This window comes from Rhincodon typus, chromosome 30 (assembly GCF_021869965.1).
Source record: "Rhincodon typus isolate 14 chromosome 30, sRhiTyp1.1, whole genome shotgun sequence".
Classification (NCBI taxonomy): domain Eukaryota; kingdom Metazoa; phylum Chordata; class Chondrichthyes; order Orectolobiformes; family Rhincodontidae; genus Rhincodon; species Rhincodon typus.
In genome coordinates this window covers 7,469,857-7,482,423 of record NC_063361.1, presented here as the reverse complement: position 1 = coordinate 7,482,423, position 12,567 = coordinate 7,469,857, and the positions used below count along the sequence as shown (strand labels likewise).

The following is a 12,567-nucleotide window of genomic DNA, read 5'->3' as shown; positions in this document are numbered from 1 at the left end:
AAAAAAAATCAGCCCTTACCAATAGTTGGAATAGTTGTTACAACTTCTCCAAGTTTGAGTTTATACAGGATTGTGGTTTTGCCTGCCGCATCAAGTCCCACCATTAGAATTCGCATTTCCTTCTTCAAAAAACCAAATAAACTCAGTAAAGATCCCATGCTGTCTTCACTTGACTGATCAGTTCTAAAAAAAGGAAAACATCTTAATGTCATACAAGCGTGATTAACTTAATTTAGATTTTTGTAGTAGTAACAATCAAGACTGATGAGGGCAGAGCAGTGGACGTGATCTGTATGGACTTCAATAAGACATCTAACAAGGTTCCTCATGGTAGACTGGTTAGCAAGATTAGATCTCACGGAATACAGGGTGCACTAGCTATTTGGATACAGAACTGGCTCGGAGGTAGAGGGATATGGGCCAAATGCTGGCAAATGGGACTAGATTTATTTAGGATATCTGGTCAGCAGGAACAAGTTGGGCCGAAGGGTCTGTTTCTGCGCTGTTTATCTCTACGACGCGAAGTGTGGATTGGGGCTATTACATTCCTTCCAGATGCACGACCACTACAAACATGCACCCAGTTGTGCTACATTGCATATGGCAGGGTAAAAGCTTAAAAAGGTATAGTCCACTTAGTTTTTCAAGCCCACTTAATCATTCAAAGAGATCATGGCTGACCATTTACTTCAGTGCCATTTCACTGCGCCATCTCAACTGAACATAGATAAGTGACTCTGCAGACTGCAGAAGCTCAAGATTCTGCACTCAGTGGGGAATAAACCTCATTTCAATCTTAAGTGATCAGCGCCTTATTCTGAGATCACTTTCTAGCCCGAGAACCACACTCCCTCCTCTCACCTGCACCCCCCCCACCAACAGCCATAGGAAATGTATTTGCCAAATCTCTATTGATCCTGTAAGAAGTTGAAATGTTTGATCGACATCATCTCATTTAGTCTTTGCTCACAGGACAGTCCTGGCATCTAAATTAACTATATGAAACCTTGTTGCACTTCAAGTATATCTTTCTGCTTCTAGTGAGGAGAAAACTGCACATAATACTTCAAGCGGTCTCACCAAAGCTCTGTATAATGCCATAAGACATATTTACTTCTCTAATCCTCTTGTAATCAAGGCTATTACACGACTTGCTTGCTGAATCTGCATGTTAACTTCTAGTGGCTCAAAACAAAGACACCAAGCCCCTCACCGTTTAAGAAACTCTTGCTATAAAAGTGCATAACCTCATTTCTCTACATTGGATTTCATCTACTAAATAAAAAAAACTTGGCTCACCTACTTAAAGCCAAATCCCCTTAAGCATCTCTGTATCCTTAGCTCTCATTCTTAGCCAACCGTATCATCTGCAAACCTGGAATTAATACATTTAATCTTCACATCCAAATCATTAATACTGATTGTTAATGTTCAGTCCCAAGCACTTGTCCTTCCAGAGCCCATTAGTCAGAATACCAACCTGAAAATGTCCACTTACAACTGTCCTTCAACAAATACACACATAGTTCCTTCATTCCCATGTGCTCCAACTTGGTTAGTGGTAATGTTCCATTCAATTAGTAAGTGTTCTAAAAATCTAAATATACCACCTCCATCGGTTCCCCTTGTTTTTTGCTAGTTAAATCATCAGTCTCCAAATAGGGAATTAATGTTTGATAAATTTTTCTGAAGTTCATTTCAATAGTGCCCAACCCCACTATTGTTTTAACTGCACTATTATCACATCCTTTATTATAGATTTTAATATCTTGAGAAACACTGAAGTCAGGCTAAATGGGGTCTGTAGTTTGCAGTTTGCTCTCCCTCTTAAATAGGGAGGTTATATTTACCACCTCCTAATTGGCAGGGAGGACTCAAGACTAAAGTTTTTAAAGATGACGACAAATGCATTTAGAATCTTTATAGCCACCTCTTATCAAAGTCCCATTAGTTTCTCTAGCACTTTTGGTCAAAAATATAATATCTTACAATTTATTATGATCAGTCCCTGAACTCTCCATTTTCAGTTTTTAAGAAAGTCTTCTGAAGAGAAGAATAAAGTATTTCATTCCTCTGCCGCTTACACCTCATTATAAATTCTGCCGACTCTGCTTGTAATACACCAACGTTTTGCTTATTGCTTCCATTTTACATTCCTGTAGAGGCTTTTATCTTCTTGCTAGCTTGCTCATTCTATTTTCCTTTTCTTGTGAAAAAGTACACAGCAACATATACCAGACAAACTGGAGGGCACCAGAAGTACTAATGAGCAAAGGAAAAGGAGAATGAAGTGAGTGAAAGCATAAACAAAGGTCAAATTTCTGTAGCATGTGGAGCAAGTCCAAGTCATGTGGACTTGTACAAGACAGGCAGGTTGCATAAAAACAGGTCCAGGTCCAACATCCTCAAAGATTTGCAGATGATGCTGGGGAGGGTTTAAACTAGACTGTAGGATAATAGGAACCCCAAAGAGAATGCAGATTAGAGAGGAGCAAAAATTGCAACACAAGGTAGGAAAGCAGCAAGTAAAGTTAGAAGGCAAGAATCAGAATGTAGAAAAATGTTAGATATAAAATTAAGGTGACTACCTTAATGTATTCAGCATTCACAAGGGCAATTGAAGACACGGATGTAAAAATGTACAAATTTAATTGACTTTACAGGGACACTGTTACTTGGAGACTAGGACTTGAAATTGAGTATTCAACAGTGATATTCTTCTTTAAGAATGATAGATGGAAGGGAGAGGTGTTGGTAGCACTGCTAATGAGGGGCAACACCAGTAAATTAGAGGGTCTTAGATTGAAGGATCAAGCAGAATCACTACAATGGAGCCAAGAAACAGCATGGGGCAAATGAACAGGAGTTATTAATTGGTTTCCATGTTACATTAGTAATTAGGCCCCAAATAAAATCAGGACATTACATGGTTAACAGTATGGAATGAGCTGCCAGAGGAAGTGGTGGAGGCTGGTAAAATTACAACATTTAAAAGACACAGATGGGTGTATGAATAGGAAGGGTTTAGAGGGATATGGGCCAAATGGGACTAGTTTTATTCATGATATCTGGTCAGCATGGACGGGTTGGATTGAAGGATCTGTTTCAGTGCTGTATATCTCGGATATCAAGATTCCCTAAACCTAATTAACACTAACGTGAGGGAGAGGGGGAGGGAGTCCAAAATGGATTTCTGGGGCAGTCAATGGAGGAACTAAATTAAATTACTTTAGTATTATGTAATGAGAATGCTAGTTTAAAAACCCTGCTGCAAAAGGAGCCACTCCAATAGTGAGCATAATAGAATTTCATTAAAAAAAGTTTAAAGTGATAGATGTTCATTCTGAAACTGGAGTCCTAAATCTTAACAAAAGGAAACTATGAAGATTTGAAAGACATTTGTCTATAATAGGTTGGGAAAATACAAAATGATTTGATGGTAGACAAGCAATGGCTAGTACTTAAATTTATTACATGGTCCACAACAAATGCATATTTCCCCCCAGGCACAAAAATTCAAATGAAAAGGTTCGCCAACCAGTTCTAAAGAAGTGTGGTTAAATATTGCATTAAATTAAATGAAAAGGCTTATAGGCTTTGAGTTTAGGGAGCAATTTAAAAACAAAAAGGAATGAAAAACTTAAAGGCAGAGAGAATATCAATGGAAGCTAATGGTAACCGTAAAGGCAGACTGCAAAAACTTTTTGATGTGCAGAAGTAAAAGATTAGCAATGATGAATGTGGGTCCATTACAGGTCAAGACAGGACAATTTTTACTGGAGAATTGGGATGTGGTGAAAAAAACTAAACAATTACTTTATGTCACAAACAGAAATTGCTGGAGAAATGAGCAGCATCTGGAGAGAGAAATCAAAGTCAAATGTTTGGGTCCATTGACCCTGCATCATTACTTCTTAAAAGATACAGAAAATCTCCAAAAAACAACCAACTAGGGACCTAAGGGATTTGCAAAAATGAGGAACTGAAATAAATAGTCTGGAGAGATACAGCACTCAAAAGAAGAAAAAAAATTGAAAGACAACCACCATTAAATCCACTATTTCTATAACCACAGTCTTCCTGAACTCACTGGAATGTAGGTCATCTGGTCCAGGGTAGTTATCAACTTTCATGCCAATTAATTTTTGATTCTGGGAAGCAGTAAGCTTAACCTTACTTTCAAGGATGAGGAAAGAAAAATTGAAGTACCCGTTCATTTGACATCAGTAGTCAGGAAAAATGTTATGACAAGTGCAATAACCAGAATTTAAGCAAGGCTGTGTTTGACAAATCTGTTGGAATTTGAAGATGTTGCTCAAACCAGTGAGCCACTGGATTTGGTGCATTTTGGATTTTTTGTAGGCTTTCAATAAGATTGCACTGTTTCATAAATAAAATTAGAGTATCGGGATTGGAAGCAATATACCATTCCTATACATAGGAACAGCAGGAATAAACAGGTCACTCAATTGTAAGCTGTTACTACTGGGATACTGCAAGTGTTTGGACCACAGCTGTTCACAATCTACATAAATCATTTGTCATTTGTTTGTGGTGACCAAAGATAACATCTCCAAAGATAACTTGCTTATGACAAAATTAGCTGAAAGTACAAGCTTTGAGGAGAATGCATGCAGGAATCAAGGGGGTTCAGACAGGTAAGAACATGGCAAATGGAATATAATGTCAATAGTGAGAGGTTATCCTCTTAGGTAGCAAAAGCGAAAGTTAGGATATTTCTTAAGTGTTCAGACATTGGGCAATATTGATACTCGGAGCTGGGTGTTCTTCAGCATTAATCAAAACTGAAGTGCAGGTAACAAATGCAGCTACTAAAAAAAATATCAGCTTGTGTTGAAAGGTTATTCTGGAGTACAGGAGTAAACATGCCCTGCTGCAATACTTTAGAACTCTGGTTAGACTGCACCAGGAATATTGTTTGCAGTTTTGTTCTCCTTAATTGAAGGAGAAATGTACTAACCATAGCAGATTGCAACAGAAGTTCACCAGAAGAATCATGAAGATGATGAAATTGAGCAGACATTGAAGAAATTGGGCTTGGATTCTCATGGTTTGATCAATGACAGAAGATCTATTTGAAACTTACAGCATTCTTACATGGTGTGACAAGGTAAGTGTGGATAGGATGTTTCCCCTGTCTGAGGAGTCTGGACCCAAAGGACAGTGACAACAAGGAGCTGCCTGAGCAAGTTGACTCCATTAGGCGGTGGAAGTTCAATTATTAAGCATGTTCGATAGAATTCAGAAATCTAGCCATTTCTAATGACATTGGAGGGTAGAGGGACAGTGCATAAAAATGGTGTAGAGGTAGATATTCAGCCATGATCTCTTTAAATGGTACCATAGGCTTGATGGACAGAATGGTCCCACTCCTCTTGTTTCTTAAGAAAAGTACTATTGAAGCTAAAATTAATAAAGTGGACATTTCCAATATTTTGTTGTTACCATTAGTATAGTTGAATGTGTAGCTTCTTGGTTTTGCAAGAGGTGGCATAATTATATGTATTAAAATATCATTTATGGGTCATGCCTCTCCAAAGGGCTTTAGTGATTAGCTTTCAAGTATTGCTGTAACAGTGGCAGTTAGTCTCCAAGAACTGGTGGAAACTTGTTTACATGACAGTTTTAGTATCAAACAAAAATAAACAGCTTTGTATTAGGTTTTACTTGGCAGGTTCTAGAAATTGTGTATTCTTTAGAAGAATAGGGAATACATCCATGGCTTGGAAAAAACTTCAGTTTGAAAATTGGTAAGTGTCTTGGGTGATAAAGATGGGAATTCTCTCTGGTATGAATGCTGCAAAGGAATGTTTTTGGGATTAATAGGATTACTTTTACCATCTGTTTCAAACTCTTTAAACTTGTGCAATATGTGAATAGTTTGACTTATTCTATGGTAACTTCATTTTTGTTTTAACAATAAGCTTATTGTTTAACTGAATCTCTAGCATAATTTGTCTGTTTCTGTGAAATCCAATCTCAGTAAGGTCAAAAGAAATAATCTACCAATCCAGATTCTAGTAATAACATCAACCAAGATAATTAACATGCTTAAAATTTTATAACATCTTATTAAAACACAAGTACCATAAAAGGACCTGGAGGTCAAATCAGACTAGTTACTTTAGTCAAATTTCAATGCAGAAATTTCTACTGTTGAATGGGTAATCTGCAATTTAAATAAGCTATTGATTGCAAGAATGATTATCATTCAAATCTGAAACCAAATTAGTCCAAACCATAATACTGTTGACAAGTTTGACAATTACTAAATTCACTAAAATGTTAGTATACCAGTATTGGAACCTCTCACTACAAGGCACTTGGATTTAAATAGCACTGAAAATTGTAACAGTGCTCATGCTGAGTTGAGCTGCCCACAGCAATCAAAATATGCTTTATTCCTTTACTGGTGTCAGATTGCAAATCAGGATTTTTCATACAATGATCTGCATTTGGGTATTCGGGCATAATTTCAGAGTCTGCAGATGAGATGAAATTCAGGAATAAGATCACAAGAAAAAAAAAAGGAGGAATAGGCCATTCAGCTTGACTAGCCATTTACTAAGTTCACAGCTGGTCTAATTGTGACTTGACCTGCACTATCCTGACTGTCCCCATTATCCTTCAACTCCCTTGTCTCCACAGAATCTTATGTTTTAATAAAATGTTATAAATTTGTAAAGAGGTGGTGAATATCAGAAGCCAGACTAACAGGTACAGCTGGCAGATGAAATTAAAAAGATAAGAAGTAATACATTTTTCCCCAAATTGAGGAGAAGCAACATAGACCAAATTATACATGGGAAACGAATTACAAGAGCAACACACATTTGGACACGGGTACACAAGTTATGAGATAAGCTGAAGTGGCTGTTAAAAAAGTGTCAGAATCTTCACATTTAGAAATAAACAAGAATATAGAAGGAAATTTGATTTGTCACATGTATTTTGTTACAAATTACAGTGAAAAGTGATGGATAGCATTGCCAGAAATTATGCTAAATGAAAACATTAGCTAGCTCTTAGATACGCCTAAACTTAAAAAGAGTGATATTAAAAAAAAAGATTTATTGCAACAGTACCAGAGATGAAAGATTTCAGATTTGATAGAGGTCATTAAAATGAAAGATTTTCACACAATAAATACATGGAAGTTGTCAATGTTTCTGCCATTGGAAACAAACAGGACACAAGTACAAAGTGCCACTGGCTCTTTGGTCAAGTACCATGAGATCACTTAAAAACACAGACACAGCAAGGGATGATCTGGAACATACTTCCATCATCTTCTGGCAAAGAGTCCAATTATAGCTCAAAAGGGAATTGTAGAAATATGTGCATGGAGAAGACATGCAATTTTGAGGCAAGAGCAGTGGAGGGGCAATAATTGGTGGCACTTTCAAAGTGCTTGCATTGGTACAGTGAGTAAACCAGGGTCCTTTTATGCAATACTAATCCATGTTTAGCAAGGTACCTGGAAAACATTGTTAGAGACAGAACTGACTTTCTTAAAGAAATTACCATGCAGCAACCCAAATACTAATGCTCCTTGGGTAGAAGAATAACTCTTCCCACATTCCCCGACCCTGCCGCCCCCCATGATGATTGTGGCATCACCGGTGCCACTAGATGATTTGGAGTTGGGGACTAAGTGATGTGTCATAACTTGCAGATCACACTAACAGCACGTTAGAGCAGTGTGCAGAAGACACTGAAAGTCTACAGAGGGATACAGATAGTCTAAGTGAGTCTGGCAGATGGAGTACAGTGTTCATTAGTGTGAGGTCATCCATTTTGGTAGGAATAACAGCAAAATGGACTGTTTTAAATGGTAAAAAAATTGCAGCATGCTGCTGTGCAGAGGGACTTGGGTGTCCTTGTGCATGAGTTGCTAAAAGTAAAGATTGCAGGTGCAGCAAGTAATTAAAAAGGCAAATGGAATTTTGTCTGTCATTGCTAGATGGATGGAGTTTAAAAACAGGGAGGCTATGCTGCAACTGTATAGGTGAGGCCACACCTGGAGTACAGTGTGCAGTTTTGGTCTCCTTACTGAAGGGATATACTAGCACTGGAGGGGGTGCAGAGGAAATTCACTCAGTTGATTCCAGAGTTGAGAGGGTTGGATTATGAGGTGAGAGCGAGTAGACTGGGATTATACTCATTGGAATTCAGAAGAATGAGGGAAGATCTTATAGAAACATAAGATTATGAAGGGAATAGATAAAGTGGAGGCAGGGAGGTTATTTCTGCTAGCAGGTGAAACTAGGACTAGGGGGCATCACCTCAAAATAAAGGGAAGCAGATGTAGGACCGAGGTCAGGAGGAACTTCTTCACCCAAAGGGTTGAGAATCTGTGGAATTCCCTGCCCAGTGAAGCGGTTGAAGCTACCTTGCTGAATGTTTTTAAGGCAAGGCTAGATAAGTTTTTGAACAGTAAAGGAATTAAGGGTTATGGTGTGTGGGCGGGCAAGTGGAGCTGAGTCTCAAAAAGATCAGCCATGATCTTATTGAATGGCAGGGCAGGCTTGAGGGCCTACTCCTGCTCCTATTTCTTATGTTCTTATGTAATTACAAAAACATCCCAAATCAAACAGCTTTACAGTTTGAGAATATTTTCTTGGTTGAGTTTGTCTCAATGAGGAAATTTAATTACATTCCAAGTCAAAATTTTAGTTAAACTGGGCTCAAATTACCACTTTAAAAAATAACTCAAGTTAGAGTTGAGTGCGTAATCACAACATCCACAGTTCTATCAGGTCAGATTCCCTCAAAAGCAATCCATTCATCAGCTGTTCTAAATTTCAACCAGTCGTGTCAACCTAGCTTCCTCAACCACAAAACAGCGCTACACACCCAAAATTAAGTATTACCAAAAGATCGATATTACAGCTGACCGTCACTGCTGCTCTAAATAATCAATTCATTGCAAACAGAAACAAGTCTCTCACACATTACCTCCATTACATGGAGGTAGAATTTGCATTAGTTTACACTTGATGAAAAAAAAATCAATTTTCCGTTAATGCCTGAACAGACTGGAGTGAAATCGGAAGCTTCTGCTTCCAAGCAATGCCTCAATGGGCCTCTGCTTATTATTAGGTTGCACCAATATTAAATACAGGAACAATAGCTGGAATTGTTACAAAAGCCTTAATGTAGGAAAACGCCCTAAGTTGCATCAGGAAAGCAAAAATATTGTCACTGGGCCAGGAAGGAAATAGGAGACTTAAAGCTTAAATCAAAGTGGTGGGTTTTAAAGAGCACCCAAAATTAGCAGGATGGTGGAAGTGTCAAAAGAAATTCCCAAGCTTAGGGCCTAAATGGCTGAGAGCACAACACTTAATAAATGGCACAAAGTAAAATATGACAGACCCACACAAGGAAATAATGGGGCAGACAACTGCAAGTTTTAAGAAGCACGTTAAAAGAGACAGAAGTGTGTGTTGGAGAAGAGAGTTTTGCGAAGGCAATTTCAGAGTTAAGAAATGTCTCCCAGTGGCAGTAAAAAAATACACATCCATTTCCTTCATGCCTGAAGAGGCCAATAGGAACCAAATCTATAGTGATAAATTCAAAAGGGAAAGTGCAGATGATAGCCACACTTAAAGAAAACACTCCAACATCAAGAAAAAACGTTTAATAGACAGACAGACCTGTGTCCAGGCCATTCTAAGAAAAAGATTTACACTTGTTCATTTTCATTGGCAATCAAATCACCAAAATGAAATCTAAGTCAACATACTGTGAAAAGAATCACTGAATTTCAAGTTTGCACAGAACAGATTCTATCACTTCTGAAAATACTTCCAAATTCTGAGGTTTACTTCTAGATTTGTGTAAACTGTAGTGAGGAACAATATGTAAAACCCTTGGCAAATAAGAATGCTACTGTGATAAGAATTTGTCCATTAAATTGCACTTGAAATATTCCTGTTTCAAAAGGAATTATGTAATGAACAATTCATTGAGCTTATGAGTCTAAACCGTCAAGGCAATTCAAGTTGCTGGAAAAAAGATACCTTTTCCATATCAAAGACAGCTGCCAGGTAGGTGGCTCAGGGTTGGAGGTTAGGTGAAGGAATCCACATCCGCACAAACTTCCATTAAACTAACAACTTGCATTTGTAGACATCTTTTTTAAAAGAAAAAAGACCAATCTGTTCAGACTGCTGCTGGCCGTCATGCAAATGCATGACATTTCAGATTTATTGTCCCAAGTACAAAGTGCAGTGAAAAGTGCACTCTCCACTCTGAGGAGCCATTTTAAAACACAATTTAAATATATAAACAACCAAAAGGGTCCTCAAGACTAAGTTAAATTTTATCAGCTAAAGAAATATTACGGGTGGCCACAGAAAAGGTTTAAGAACCATCTAAAAGAGAAAAGGGACAGGTAGCAACTGTGTTGACTTGGGTAAAATAATAATCTGACTCAATAAGATCTTTCAGCATATACACTTCAGGATAAATACACAAATAGCCTAATGCAACAAATTTTCAATTATATAGAAACAGCAATATGCAAATATGAAAATTAGTTAAATATTTCACTTGTCTATCCTTCTTTAAACCAGCAAAACTGGGCATTCTGTTTTGTGCATCAATTGAACAACAACTGACAGGTCCTGAAGCATGTCAGACATAAAATAGCATGGCTTCCTTCTGTGATGGAGCTGAAAAGGTTTTAACAGCAATATCCATGCATTACAACATTATCAAGGTAACAAATGCAGTGGGGGAGTGGGGGCGTGGTGGGGGTGAAAGAGAAGAGAGAAACAAAGAAGACTGGGAGCTTTGTACTGTACAGCTAATAAGCAAGTTAGCCATGTAAACGAATGATTCAGGAAACCAGCCTTACAGCAAAAGCATGTGAATAACTGAACTAATTCTTGCCAGCCTGTAGAATTTTTCTACATCAAGAGTCACCACAGATTTCCCAAAGGGCTGCTCTTGCTTTTATTGGAGATCCTTACAGAAAAAGCAGTCAAACTCTCAATTTTGAAAGAAATTTCTACAGTAAGTCTTGGGATATTTTTCATTTAAATCATCTAAATTAAACATACTTGTACAAGTTTTCTATTTCTTTTTGGGTTATAATTTTCAGTTCCCATGTGTTCGCAAATTTATTCCAGTCTAAAATCAGTGGTACAAAAACTACTGGAGAAAAATCAATCTCCATTTTGGAGAGGGAAGATTTAATCAGGAATGGTCAGGATGGCTTTGGCAGGGGAAGGTCATACCTAACAAATTTCATGGTATTTTGAGGAGGTGACCAAGTGCTTGGATGAGAGCAGAGCAGTTGTTTCAGTTTATGTGAATTTCAGCACGGCCTTTGAAGAGGTCCCACATAGGAAACTGACTGAAAAAAAGGTTAAAGGCTCATGTAATGCAAGCTAGCTTGGCAAGATGGATCCAAAATTGGCTTAGTGACAGGAGACAGAAGGTGGTGGTAGAAGGCTGTTTGTGTTACTGAAGCCTGGTGTGCAGAGTTGTACCACAGGGATCAGTATTGGGTCCCTTATTGTTTGAGATATTCATAAATGATGTAGAGGTGTATGTATGTGCATGGGGGAGGGGCAAATAGTTGACAGTGGAGGAAGGTGTTAGGTTACAGAAAGATGTACACAGATTGGGCAGATCAAAGGCAAATGGATTTTAACCCTGTTGAATTAGGTGATGCACTTTGGAAGGAATACGACATGGGCATAATCAATGGCATTGATGTTTATAACAAAAAAATGCTTTATCTGCATTTGTACCTTGAGAACATCACCAGCTAATTCAAGGCCTTCAAAACTGCTACATAAAAACATTCCATTATTCATGAAATTAAGAGGACAGTCTTACAAATCTAAAGTTAACATAGTGATCAAGATTTAGCACAGCAAACTTCTCAGGCTAAAGATGTTCACACCCAGAAAGTTTTCTTTGCTATTGGCTTGAAAGTGTTTTGCTGCCACCATCCCTAACTTTCAACTTGAGGTCTGTAAAATGCAAATATTTCTTTAAAAAAGCAATTTCCAAACAAAGGCCCAGAATTTAGGTGCACCCTTAAGAGTGGAGATACATGGGCCCTACTTGCTGTCTGCAACAAAAAAAGGACCATTGGCAAATTTTAATTTGCTTATAAACATCCCATATCGAACCTTAGTTAAAGTCAAGTTAGGATACCCATCTGCCCTTGGTCACGTCCAAGGCTTCCAGTTCATACCAAGCCCTGGCCAGGCTGATGTACAGGGTTCTGACATGAAGTCTAAATGGTGACAGATCGCTCCTTTTGATGAAAGCTGCAATGCCCCATCCCGGTTTCTAAACCGATCGCCAACACTTCAATTCCATTTTCATTTCGCTGTACCACATCCACCCCAAGGTCGGTGCGGTCAACCGACGCTCCTCTCATACTTTCCCTCCGTAAACGGCCAAGCCTCGGGGGCCGCCAGTTCACCGCCGCAAAACACTCTCTCTACCTCCCCACCTCGGGATGGGGCCGGTACATCTCCCACCCCTCTCCCATGGGACGGAATCACCCTCCCTCTTCTCCCC

At 38.4% G+C, this 12,567-nt stretch overlaps 1 protein-coding gene across 3 annotated transcripts in view; it reads right to left on the bottom strand.

The window, feature by feature from the left end:
* The window catches only part of LOC109912903 (ADP-ribosylation factor 3-like), a 23,357-nt gene that overhangs the window by 10,063 nt on the left and 727 nt on the right, over positions 1-12,567 (bottom strand). For 2 of the 3 annotated variants that reach the window (XM_048614477.1, XM_020512349.2), the window contains exon 2: positions 20-183. In XM_048614477.1, the coding sequence (XP_048470434.1) occupies positions 20-158 (139 nt within the window). In that variant the 5' untranslated portion in view covers positions 159-183. Of the gene's footprint in view, positions 1-19; positions 184-12,170; positions 12,491-12,567 lie in introns of those variants that run through there. The other variant, XM_048614476.1, reaches the window with a different exon arrangement.